Source organism: Cryptomeria japonica, chromosome 8 (assembly GCF_030272615.1).
Source record: "Cryptomeria japonica chromosome 8, Sugi_1.0, whole genome shotgun sequence".
NCBI lineage: Eukaryota > Viridiplantae > Streptophyta > Pinopsida > Cupressales > Cupressaceae > Cryptomeria > Cryptomeria japonica.
Genome location: NC_081412.1, coordinates 162,724,551 through 162,736,843, shown reverse-complemented (window position 1 = coordinate 162,736,843; position 12,293 = coordinate 162,724,551). Strand labels below are relative to the sequence as shown.

Genomic DNA, 12,293 nt, shown 5'->3' with positions numbered 1-12,293 from the left:
CATCATCGTCCTCATCATCGTCCTCATCTTCGTCCTCATCTTCATCCTCCATTTCATCCAATCTTGCTCCTTCTGCATCTTGTGCTGCTCCTCTCTCTATTTCTGCAATTTCTTCTTCGGTAAGGAGGACATCGTCACCATCATTTTGTTCATTCATGGTCCAATCACCATATGGATCAATTTCATCCAAGTCAATGGCCTCATGTGAAACACCCTCCACCTGTCTAACTCAAAGGCGAAGGTTGTACCGAACAAATACTAGATCATTGAGCCGCTTTTGTGACAATCTATTTCTCTTCTTTGTGTGAATGCTCTCAAATACACTCCAATTTCGTTCACACCCAGAAGCACTGCATGGCTGAGACAAAACACGGATAGCTATCTTTTGAAGATTAGGCGTGCTAGCACCATAATTCTCCCACCATAAATCTACAAAAAACATTTAGAAATATTAGAATTGAGAAAAAAATGTAACAATCAAGTTTGTAGGTTTTTTCTTGCACTATTGAACTAAGTTACTAAATTTTTTACCTGGTTGTTGTTTTCCTCTCCTATCAATTGCTAGTTGTGATGAGAAGAGTCTCCCCTCTGCACTTTTGTAGATCTTGAACAATGAACATTTCCAAATTCAGAAATAGATAGTCAAAGTGTCAAACTCAAATTCAATAATGAACATTTCCGAATTCATAAATAAAGATAGAGCAATTGCAAGTGTCAAATCTCACCTCCAACTCATCAAGAACCTTGTCTCTCAACTCAGGATCAAGTTTCATCTTATCAATGCATGTAATAACACCTGCCATGACCTCCTCATCAGCCCTAAATGAATCAGAGAAGTAGAATTTCGGGTTCAAAAAGTAGGCGAAGGCATGTATCGATTGGTGGAGTTGGTTTGTCCACCTACGATCAATGATGCGCTAAAGGATTTCACATTTTCTTGTATTTCCACGATAGTAATGTGAAATGGCCTCTTTGGCCCTATCCATGGCCTCATAAATGAAACCCATTGGCATGCCCTCTCCATCCACCATATGAAGAACCCTTACCAAAGGTTTTGTCACCTAAAAAAATGAAAACAAATTTTAAATTAATACAAAATCAACCCCTAAAAAATAAAATCAGCAAATAGACAAGATTGTATAAACTTTACTTTTGTATTTGTTACTTACCGTAGTCAACTCCTCTCCACTTTTATTGAACCCTTCATCAAAAACAATGCTCACAATCTTCTCTACTTCAGGTCTTTTGGAGTATGCAGACCCCAACCAACCATTTGACACAAACCTCTGCTTAAGATGAGGAATGGCAATAAGAATGCTCTGCAAAGTGATGAAGTGGCTAGCAAATCGTGTCACTCCAGGTCGCACAAGGTTCTTGCCATTTGTGTGTTTTCTCATCAAAGCAAGCACCCAAGTATGGTTGTAGATGAATTTGGTGACACTTCTTGCATCTTCAACCACCTTCTTCACCCATCCAATCTTCCTAATGTCCTCTAGCACCAAGTCCAAGCAATGTGTAGCACAAGGACTCCATGTAATCGAAGGATGCCTCTCCATAAGCATTCTACTTGCAGATACATATGCAGCTGCGTTGTCCGTGATAATTTGGACAACATTCTCAACTCCAACTTCCTGAACCACACCATCCAACAGATTACACAAAGTCTTTGCATTTTTTATTTCATTTGAGGCATCAACAGACTTTATGAATGCCATTGCACCATTTGAAGCCACCAAGAAGTTGAGAAGAGTCCTATTCCGTCCATCTGTCCATCCATCAGATAAAATGCTGCATCCTTTTCTCTTCCAATACCTTTTCTGATCATCAACCACACCTTGTGTATTTTGCACAGCTTTCTCTAGCAATGGCCCACTGAAGTCATGACCTGTTGGGGCCTTAAACCCCTTACCCGCAACTGTTACTGCATTAACAAAACCTTCCCAATACACATTGTTTGCTGCATTGAAAGATAGATTATTGTAAAACCAAAAGTTTGAAGCTGCTATCCATGCTTGTTCATGCTTCTCTTTATTCCATCTTGTACCTTCAAGTGAAGGTTGTGCACCTGGAACATTGCGTGGTACAAAAAAATTAGGGTCTGATCTATCAGGAGTGCCACTAGCCTCACCCTCATTGTCACCAAAAGATGAAAGTGACTGACGACCCCAAGTGTGACCAATGGGACCCGAAGTGGACAATGTGGGATTCATTGCAGCTGCCATGGATTCTCTTGTTTTTTGCCTTTCTTCCTTATGCATATCATTCTCAGCAAGAATGGCCATCATCTCTCTAATAATTTCAGGAGTTGATTTGGGGCATGCCTCCACACCATATCCAGGTGTTTGTGCAAGGTGGTATTTTAATCTATTGATTCCACCAGTCATACATTTTGTACATTCGGTGCAAGTGACCTCCCCTTTTTTGCTTCTTGCAATCCCATATTTCCATGCTTTATCTCTTTGTCTTCCTGACCTTAGGGTTGCCCTTGGAGTTGAACTTGCCATTGCTGATTTAACATGAAAAAAAACAATCAGCAGGGTTTTATGGAAAATCAACAAAAAAAATGACAATGAATCATTTGGGAAAAATAGCATTCAAAAACAAGAAAAAAAAATGAGGAAATAACTTAGGAAAGAAAATAGAAAAAAATTTGGCAGCATATCTCCTTGTTTTTCAAGATTTTTTTGAGTTTCAAAACATTGAAATGATTCAAATGAAAAAAAAAGAGAGAAAAAATCCTTACCTAGATCTCTCTTGCTGATTTTTCCTTCTTCCCTCTACTCCTCCAAACCCTTCTAACCTGCTATAACCAAAGAAAAACCAAAATGAAGTGAGAAATAAAAAAAAAACTCTGTTTTTACCCTTTACGAGCGTATTTTTTTGGGCCCGCGAGTCCCTGCGAAAGACTCGCGAGTCTTTCGCAGGGACTTGCCTGGACTCGCCTTGCGAGTCGACTTGCGGCTCCCAAGGACTCGTGAGTCCGTGGCGAGTCCACGGCGAGTTTGCGAGTTTTAAAACTATGACTTATCCAAAATAAACCAAAAAGGTGCATACACATAAAGTTTTACATTTAGTTGACTTGGAAGTCAAACATGACCCTTTGGCCAAAAAGTGCACTTTTCAAGATTTAAAAGGAAAAAAGCACTTTTAAGAAAGCACTTTTTCTTTTCCAGTTTCATATCCTTTTACCAAGAATTGATCCTCTCCATGCAAATATTGTTGCCAGAGGTCTCGACCTGCTGCACGTTCCTCGCGAACATACCTCTGGAACCTGATGCACAACTGGAATAGCAAACTGAACTAATGCATAGGGGGATGATGAATTTTATACTGCATGCTCTCCAGATAATGATCTATGTGTTTCAAACCGTCCTACCAATTGGATCGATTAGCCTCAAAACTCAAGATATCAGAGTGTAATTTACTAGCAAAATCTAGGTCCTCTGTAGAGTAGGCGTCCTTGTCTATTTTTAATCTATCCTCCCAGTCTAGATGGATTATGGGATCGGACAGAGTATTTTGCCAACCCAAAATCATGGATCGGAGGATTACTCCACCAAGGTCCCTTGTGTTTCTCAGAATTTCTTTGCATGTCTCTTGCTCTTTGTTAATGGTGGCCTTTGTGTCATTCTTCATGCTGAGCTCGGGCAATTAACCATTCTTGAGGTACAGCCTGGGCTGATGCTATGGTTAAGTTTGCACTCTGTTCTTTGATGTTTTCAGCCGCCTCATCACAAATTTGCAATTGCTCGGTTACAGGAGGAGTGGAGGTGTCGAGTTCCTTGCTTGCAGCAGAGTTTTCTCCCACTTCACTGAACAATTGTCTGGTGTCTTCGCGTGATGGTTGCTCTTCAGTCTTTCCGAGCTCGCGGGTCTCCTCTGTTCTTTGCTCTCGTTCAACGGTAGAGTCATCTTTGGTAGTATTATGGAGCGGCAATTCATGGCGGCTCTGTTGGGTGGGTTCATGCACTTCAATCCCCTGGATGGATGGAATTTCTCCTTCCTCAATTTGGTTACCTGGCTTGGCTGATTCAATAGCTCTTAGCTTGGTGTCTAGCATGTTGGGTGCGGGAGGGTCATCAACTCCAAATGCATCAATGTCACTCTGGGAAGGCGGAGCAGGTATATAGTCTAGTTCTACTACATCGTCGGACGAACTTGGGTCCTTTGACGATGAAGTGACCTTTGGTCTCCTAATGGGAATCTTCTCCCTTCTTGTTCTCTTGGATGTCCGAGTTCCTCTGCTGGCTTTAGCCTTCTTCCTTTTCTTGGGCTTTTCAATTTCTTTCCTAGGTGCACTGGAAGTTCCCTCATCTTCAGAGGACTGAGAATTAAGGCTACCCATTAAGTGGTAAGTGAACTGGACTCCTTCATGAATTAGTCGCTCAATCTGTTGATGCAACCATTGGTCTGTATATCTTCCTGGGGCTGCCATGACTGCTTCAAAATTAGTGATTGGGTCTTGCGACCAATCAACGCCTGGTAAAAGATGCCTTACTGCCTCAAATTCGCGGACCTGCAGACAATTTCCTGAATCTGGAAGTTGATCTGGGACCCGACGATATTCATAGAGTCGCATTTGCTGCACACTCAGCCTTGAATATTCATGCCTCCGGACCTCATAGTCATCAGAGCAGTTTTTCCAATAATCTTCAACTGATTCCTTTGCTCTATACCGCCTGCCATAGGCTCTCTTTGCCAGATTGTCGTGATCGAAGCACTTCCTTGGAAAATGCTCCTGTAGGCCATAGGAGGCCAACTCTGCGAAGGATTCCTCCGCCTGGGATGGGGTCTTTAGATGGACATCTTGGTTGCCTATAATCATGGGGAATGCGAATCCAACCTGCTTGCTGTCTTTGAGTAAGCGGCCGGCCGGACATGACTGCCTTGCGACCTCCATAAGAACTATCTTGTCGGTTGGGTACCGTGGAAGCCGGAGAGGGGCACCATCAAAGCCAGCTATCCGGATATAGGAGAACCTTGGGAACTGGATGAACCAGGCTCCGTACCTTTGTACTAGAATGGTAGCTTGCTTTGAGAGCCTTATGTGTAATCCTCCCTGCATAAGCCTGACCAAGTGCATTGTGAAGGCGTCGTTGACGCGCTTATATTGGCCAATTGCATAAGCCGGGCTCTTCTTTTCCCTCTGAACTATATCCTGATAGTGAAGCTGTGGGTAACAATCATATACTTTTACTTGATCAGGTCTATTCCCAATTTCACCTTTCATTATTAAACCTGGCAGTGGCTGGTTCCTGGCAAACATATAGACCAAATAGGAGGTCATAGTGAAGTACTTCTTTGTCTCGAGTTCAATTAGCTGAGTGTGGATGTTGTCGCTTATAATCTGGGCCCAGTCAAACTTGAACTTCCCAGCGAAGACTTGCTCTGTGAAATAAAACATCCACTATTCAAAGTAGTTGGATTTGGGAAGTCCCATAACCCTGCTGAGCAATGTGACCATGTCTCCATGCTCATTGTGAAAGTCACTTCTTGGGGTCTTTTTCCCAATTATGACGCTTGAAGGTCTTCTCTCCTTGTACCACTCTTCATTGATCAGTGTTCTGCATCTGGCAGGATTCATATCATATGCCCCCTGCGCTTCATCTATAGTCGTGGCCGTGGGATTGTTTGGGAAGGGAATGTCGAATGCGTTGCGAATGGCTTCAGGAGTGAAATTAGCAAGGACCATGTCCTTGAGGAGCACCAATCTAGACTCTGGTTGGTAATGCCGGGCAGCCTCCACTACTAACTCATAGTTTTGCACTTCTGGGGGAAATCCCGCTGCTTGGGCGATGCCACTTTCCATCATCTGTCTAGGCCTGCCGTAGGCATTAGGGGAGAAGACTCGGCTCCTGAAATCTTGGATATCGATATGGCCTAGGTCAGTATCACCGACATTGTCCCAGACACTTTGAACTTTTGACTCCCTCAATCCCCCTCTTTGATACTGGTACTTCATCCTTTCGACTCTGCGAGGGATATCTGATTTGGATGCTCGCGATGTCTCGACTGTAGCAGGCGTCTTTGATGATTCTACCGCTGATTTAGGCATTTATCTTGCACAGTCGGACACGGATTACGAGGCGATAAAAGGAAGTAAAGCGGGTTAGACACAGGACATACCAGTATACTAGGATTAATTCAAAAATTGAATTGAAAGAATAGCATGATATTGGTAGCTAAAAGCTTGATTGATTTAAACATAAGTATTCATGAAGCTTTCGACTGTGGATTTATACTTAGGTATTTTCAGGATCAATTTTCAAAAATGGACAAAGCTTGAGAATTTTTTTTTAAGTTTTAATATGCAATTCTTGGTTAAATCTTAGGAGTAAATTCTGATTTCGATTGCTTTGCATGACGCCTTATAAACGGAAAGATGCGATTCTCAAGATTTAAGCATTTTAATCAATTTCCCTGCACACACATCTATCCAATTTACAAATACTTCAGACGATTGAGAGAGGTAAAGCACACTTACCTGGTGAAAATGAATGGGGATAAATTGCACGATTTGCCTTGCAAGAACGGATGGGAGAGTTTTGCAATTTTTGAATTTCAATGGTCAACTTTTCTAATTCAAATTTTCACGCCTATAGTTTGAAAAGAATTTGCAATCTTTTATACAGACTTAGCAATTTACCTTGGGCGATTTTAGTGATTTTGACCTGGGTAACCTAGTTGAAACGTGATTTTGAAAAGGGGCTGCGGATGGCAAACTTAGGTGAATCGGAGAGTTTGAAAACCATTTAAAACTTTAAACCGTCTTTCGTATTTACCCTAAATTGCAACTTTCGGCATTCTGAGGTGTTTTGTTAAACTTCGGCATTTCTATTTTATAACACGATGGGGATTTTGAAAACTGCGGCACTTTGACCCCCTTTGCCAAGCTCGCAACCTCCGAAGAAATCTCAATTTTTGGGAGTTGCGTGTGGTTTGCAAAACTTCGGTGTTTTTGACAAGTTTGCCAATTTTTAAAACTTTGACAATTTTCGCCCTTCTGGCGAATTTCGGGGTTTGGAGAGGTTTTTCAAACTTTATACTTAAATACCCTTTCACGAATTTCGTTATTGTAGAGCATTTCGCAAGGTTTTTAGCTTTCCACACTTTCTTGGTTTATCGCCTAAGTTTGGCATTTATAGTGGTTTTGCAAGCCTTTTTTTAAAAAAAAAACTTTGCGATTTTCCTCCAAATTGCGAACTTCGGGGTTTCCAAGGAGTTTGCAAACTGAAAAGAAAACTTTCAACTTACCCCAAAACTCCGAATTTCGGCGATTGGGGACACTTTGTCAACTTCCCATTCTTTTGCATTTTTACTCCTTACGCGATTTTCGGTGCTTTGGGATTTTTTTGCTAAGTTCGGACTTTTTACGCCCTTTGTCAATTTTAGCGATTTCAAGTGCTTTGAAAATTTCGCAATTTTAAGTGTTGTTGGAGAGCTTCGGACCTTTTTAGTTATTTGCAAACTTCCTTCTTTTTGGCATTTCGGCCTAAAGGTCCAAATTTCAGCCCTTTTCGCCATTTTGCAAATGTTTCTTTCTTTCATTTTGGCTTTAAGGTTCGAATTTTGGCCCTTTTGGCCATTTTGCGAAGTTTTCACCTTTTTGATATTTCGCCTGAAAGTCCGAAATTTCGGCCCTTTTGGCCATTTCGTCAACTTTTTCACTTTTCCTCTCATTTCGGCCTTAAGGTCCGAATTTTGGCCCTTCTGGCCAGTTTGTCAACTTTTCACTTTGAGGCACTTTAAAGATTTTGCCCTTCTTTTGCCTTTCAGCTGGCGAGAATCGCCATTCATACAAATCTCGCAAACTTGTAAAAACAAACATCATGTAATCTCTCTCATCGTTCTTATGCGAAAATTGGCGACTTTGGGTCCTTATGCGACCTTCAGATTTGCTGTCCTTTACTTGACGGATTTTGCCAGTTTCTATCATCGCACGCCTATTTAAGGCGATTTCACGAGCTTGAACAATCCCTTGGAATTTGTGCCTGAGGGTTCAACTGACCTAATGGAATCACCGGCTCCTTCGCTCAACATCATCATCTCACAGACCGATCCCAAGCTTGCTGGAAAGGACGCGAGAGGCTCTGTGCGGAACTCAACAGGGTGAAGACGGAAAGGCCCCAAAAAATGAATGGGGACCCTGTCGGCGACAGGGAGTGTGTGCAACGCACAACAGGGTGCAAATACCCTAAATCTTCAAACACTAGCCCTTTACATTTTGTGTCAACCTTGTAATTGTAATGTCCCCTTCGGCTTCCTAACCGGTTGTGTTGGGGGACCTTTAGTCTATCCAGTTGGATCCTGTAGGTTGAGTTAGGGTTAGGGAACCTTGGAGGTAGTTTATCTAGCAGCTTGACTGTATTTGATGGTTAGTTGAGCTCCCATCCTTGTTATGAGCATAATGCCCTTTTCTGGAGTGATTTTGGGTTAGTCTTCCAATACTTAGTAAGTCAATTTTGAGCACTAAATGGGTGTTCTAGCAGGGTTATTGTTTTTAGTATTGCTAGTGGGTTTAGTTTTGATGACTATCTCAACATTTTATATAGTTTGGTGGTTTTAAATAAAATAACGATAAGTTATTAATTAATAAAGTTAAAATAAAGATTTAACTTTATCGTTATTTTAATTTATTAATAAAGGACTATAAAGGGCCAATTATAAAGTGAAAAATTAATTTATTTTAAATATTAAAAAGGGTGATTTTTATTAAATAAAGTGTGCAAGGAGAAAGGGGTCGAACCTCTTGGGGGAGACTATAAAAGACATCTTTGGGAGTTCATATCATTCATGCTAAGTTTGATATTTGCTATTGTTATTTATTCTGGAGGGGGATTGCTCTTCTTTGGTTTGTGAGGATGGAAACCATGCAAACAACATTATGCATGTTATTGAGAGATATAATCTGGAGAATTTCTTGGTGATTTCACTTCAGAGATCACAACTAGGCATATTGTGGAGTCCATATTTTAGTTTTGGTAAAGCTCATTGTAAATCTGATTGACAGAGACCGATTTGAGGAGATTGGGGAGGGTTTTCATTGCTCATTTGTATGTCTTTATTGTCCGTACTCTCTTCTAGGCTGGTCGTAACATTCTATGCAATCTGTACTCTTCTTGGATTGGGCATAAGGCATCCAACTCGTGGTTTAGGAGAGTTATTTCTGCATATTGTGGAGTCTTTGATTGCTGTTCAGGCTTATTGCACCTAGCCATCCATTTTGGGAGCATTTTGGCATCTCCAGAATGCATATTTTGTGAGCAGCTCCAGTTATTTTCTGGCTGCATTTTGTGGGTATGTTGGATTTAGTTTATGATTTGGGTTGCTCTTACCTTTGAGAAAATATGTAAAAACAGATCAGAAATATATTCTAGAATTTTGCAGCCTCATATTTCTGAGATTCATTAGTTTTCTGAGTTATTTATTTGCTGCTAAGTACTTTATAATTGCACTTTATTTGGTATCTCAAAAAAATTTCAAACACACTCAAAACAAAAAAGGCAACCAGGGCTACATATTACAGTAGTGTTTCTTGCTATGAGTGCCATTCGAATTCTTTTGAGGCCATTCACACATCGAAGTAGAAAAAATTAACTCAAAAATGCTTCAATGACCTTGTCTTTGTACAATAAAACCTTCGGCTTCACAAAAGAAAGGTTGGAGACGAATAAGAAGTCATTGATTTGGATGACATTGATTCTTATAGCAATTGGATAGGATGAGATGAAGAGACCCCATTGTTTATTTTAGACTAGATTCTTGATCTTGAGAGATAGGCAATGGAGGATGTGGTTGTAGTAGGAGCTACTAGATTGTCATTGGATGACATTGATGAGTCAGAGTAGGAGTCGTTGCCATCTAGCAGTAGGATGGAGTTCGAGTCAGAGACACAAAGACATTCTCTATATTGATTGAGGTGCTGGAACATAGTGCAAGGATTAGAGCCTTCACTTGATTAGGAAGGAGGAAGATATAAAATGTTGTATTATACAATTCATGAATTATGATGATGATTTTCAAAGACAATCATCATAAATTCATAAAAGTTGCCAGCTAACTATTGTATCAAGATTCCACATGATGATGTGATTTCGTACTCAGTGTGTATTCAAATGAATCAGATTTAGTGGAAAACACTTTGTACTCATTTGTGGATTCAATGGGAACATTTGGTCATTGATTTTTGCAAAAAAATGTGGTTTTTAAGAAATTTAAGCAATTTTTTGAGTTGTTGAGTTTTTTGCTGAGTCGCAAATTTTGGATCTGCAAAGTTACAGTTTTCCAACTATGGTTGTTACTAATAGGTAAATGGTCCAGAAATTTTCAGATTTGGACCATGCTGTTTACATGCAATTTTGTCTAATTAGACTATGTCACTCTTCTAGATTTTAGATGGGTAACTGATGTTTCTGATGTAGCAGATGTCATTTTCCATGTCGAAGAATTCATCTTATTTTAATACTAATATTTTTCCATGGTTTCGCTATTACCATCATTATTTTAGACACCGTTATAGATAATCGGTCGATACACTAAACAAAAGTCCATCTCTTCATACGTAATTACTCTCTCAAAAATAAAAGAGTTTATCACATTGATATCAATTTCCATGGGTTGCATATCAAAAACCAATTTAATTGTGATTTATCAACACATAATTATTAATAAAAGGAATGGAAGTTTATAGCATTTTAGTTTTGTACCAAAGCTGCAATGTACTCCCTACAGGCTTTACTATAGTAAGCATATACAATTTAATATTATTTATTGTTTTTCTAATAATGTGTGTCTGGGGAGCTGGTCTCTTTCAAATTCTTTAGTCCTTTTGCTTGGGTCCTTTATTTTTTCAGTTTTTTGGCAGTTTCAGTTTGTCTTCCTTGAGTTAGATGACAAATAATGTGGAAGTTGAAGACAAAAATAATAGTTATAAATTGATGGTCTGATTTTATGCCATAAATCATTCCTTTACAACCATGAGTTTCATTTTTGTTAAATCTTTGGATTTAATTTTGCTACTTCGTTAATCATTATATGCTTGCAATACGAAAGCTAGTGCATAATACTCAAAACTAAGAATAAAAATGTCAATCTTTAACATAATGCTTGATTAGAGTATTTGGTCTTTATGATAATGGTCATGTCTTATGAATTTTGGTTATCATACAGGATATCTTGAATGGTATTGAATTTGCTAGAGGCCCTTCAGATTCAAAATGGGGTTCTGTCCGTGCAACTATGGGGCATCCCAATCCTTTCAATTTAAAGTATGTTGCTATTGGAAATGAAGATTGTGGTAAACAATATTACCTAGGTTTGTAATTCCCATGCCACTATTTGCTGTAGATTTAGCATTTTAAGGTACAAAGCAGATCTAGACACTCAATGTGAAATGCATATATATATGTGTGTGCGTGTGTATTCCAAAATTGTTTTTGATTATGTGGTGTCTGTTCATATTTGGTTGCATATAAATTTGACCACATAACAAACTTTTTGCGCATTGAATTTTCTATCCAAACAACTGACACTTTTGAATAAAGTAGAAAATGAAGTTGAAGCAGTAAATAATCAAACAACAACCTTGCACAACTGCTAAAGCTACCAAAGGAAATAAACTATTTAACAAAGTGTGAGTATGCAATTCAACTCTTTCCAGAGGCAGGGACATGACCTCTAAGCTATGCATTGTGACTTCTTAACCTAATAGTGAGGGAATAAGTATAAGCATCACAAACCTTTACAAGAGTTTCGTATTCTAGGGTCACACAGACACCACTGTTGGTATGTGTTAGGTTATGACTGATATTGACTTGTTGGGTATTTGAATACCATCCCAATCTTTCCTGCACATAATGAACCCCCTTAGTTCATTGAAGCCCATCATCAATGGTAAGAATATACTATGGTTCCATATGAAACCACTCATGGCCTCTTAACCTACACTTTTTTATTTTTGTAACTGTACCGTTCATGATCTGTGAGACAACATGAGGAAGCATAAAATTATAGCTTTATTTCCTTCATATGAGATTGAATATTACTTGAAACCTGAAGTAATGCAATATTAACTTCCTCCATGCTGCTCAAAAATGCATTTTTTTGTGAAGGGGGAAAATATGATAAACTCAAACCTCCTATAAGATGCTGTCTAGGTACACAACTTCCTGTTACTAAGGGCTGCCATCTTTAGGGTCCAAAATTGTCTCATTCTGACTCCACATCCCTAGGACATTAGAAGTTATTCCTTCGCTTGTTACGGAGAGCCAAACAACAAACAATTTATACAGTAA

The 12,293-nt window shown here is 39.4% G+C and overlaps 1 protein-coding gene across 1 annotated transcript in view; it reads left to right on the top strand.

Moving 5' to 3' along the window:
• Nucleotides 1-12,293, top strand: part of LOC131044799 (alpha-L-arabinofuranosidase 1) — a 262,170-nt gene that overhangs the window by 190,332 nt on the left and 59,545 nt on the right. The window contains exon 10 of the mRNA XM_057978239.2: nucleotides 11,170-11,314. Coding sequence (XP_057834222.2) covers nucleotides 11,170-11,314 — 145 coding nt within the window. The remainder of the gene's footprint in view (nucleotides 1-11,169; nucleotides 11,315-12,293) is intronic.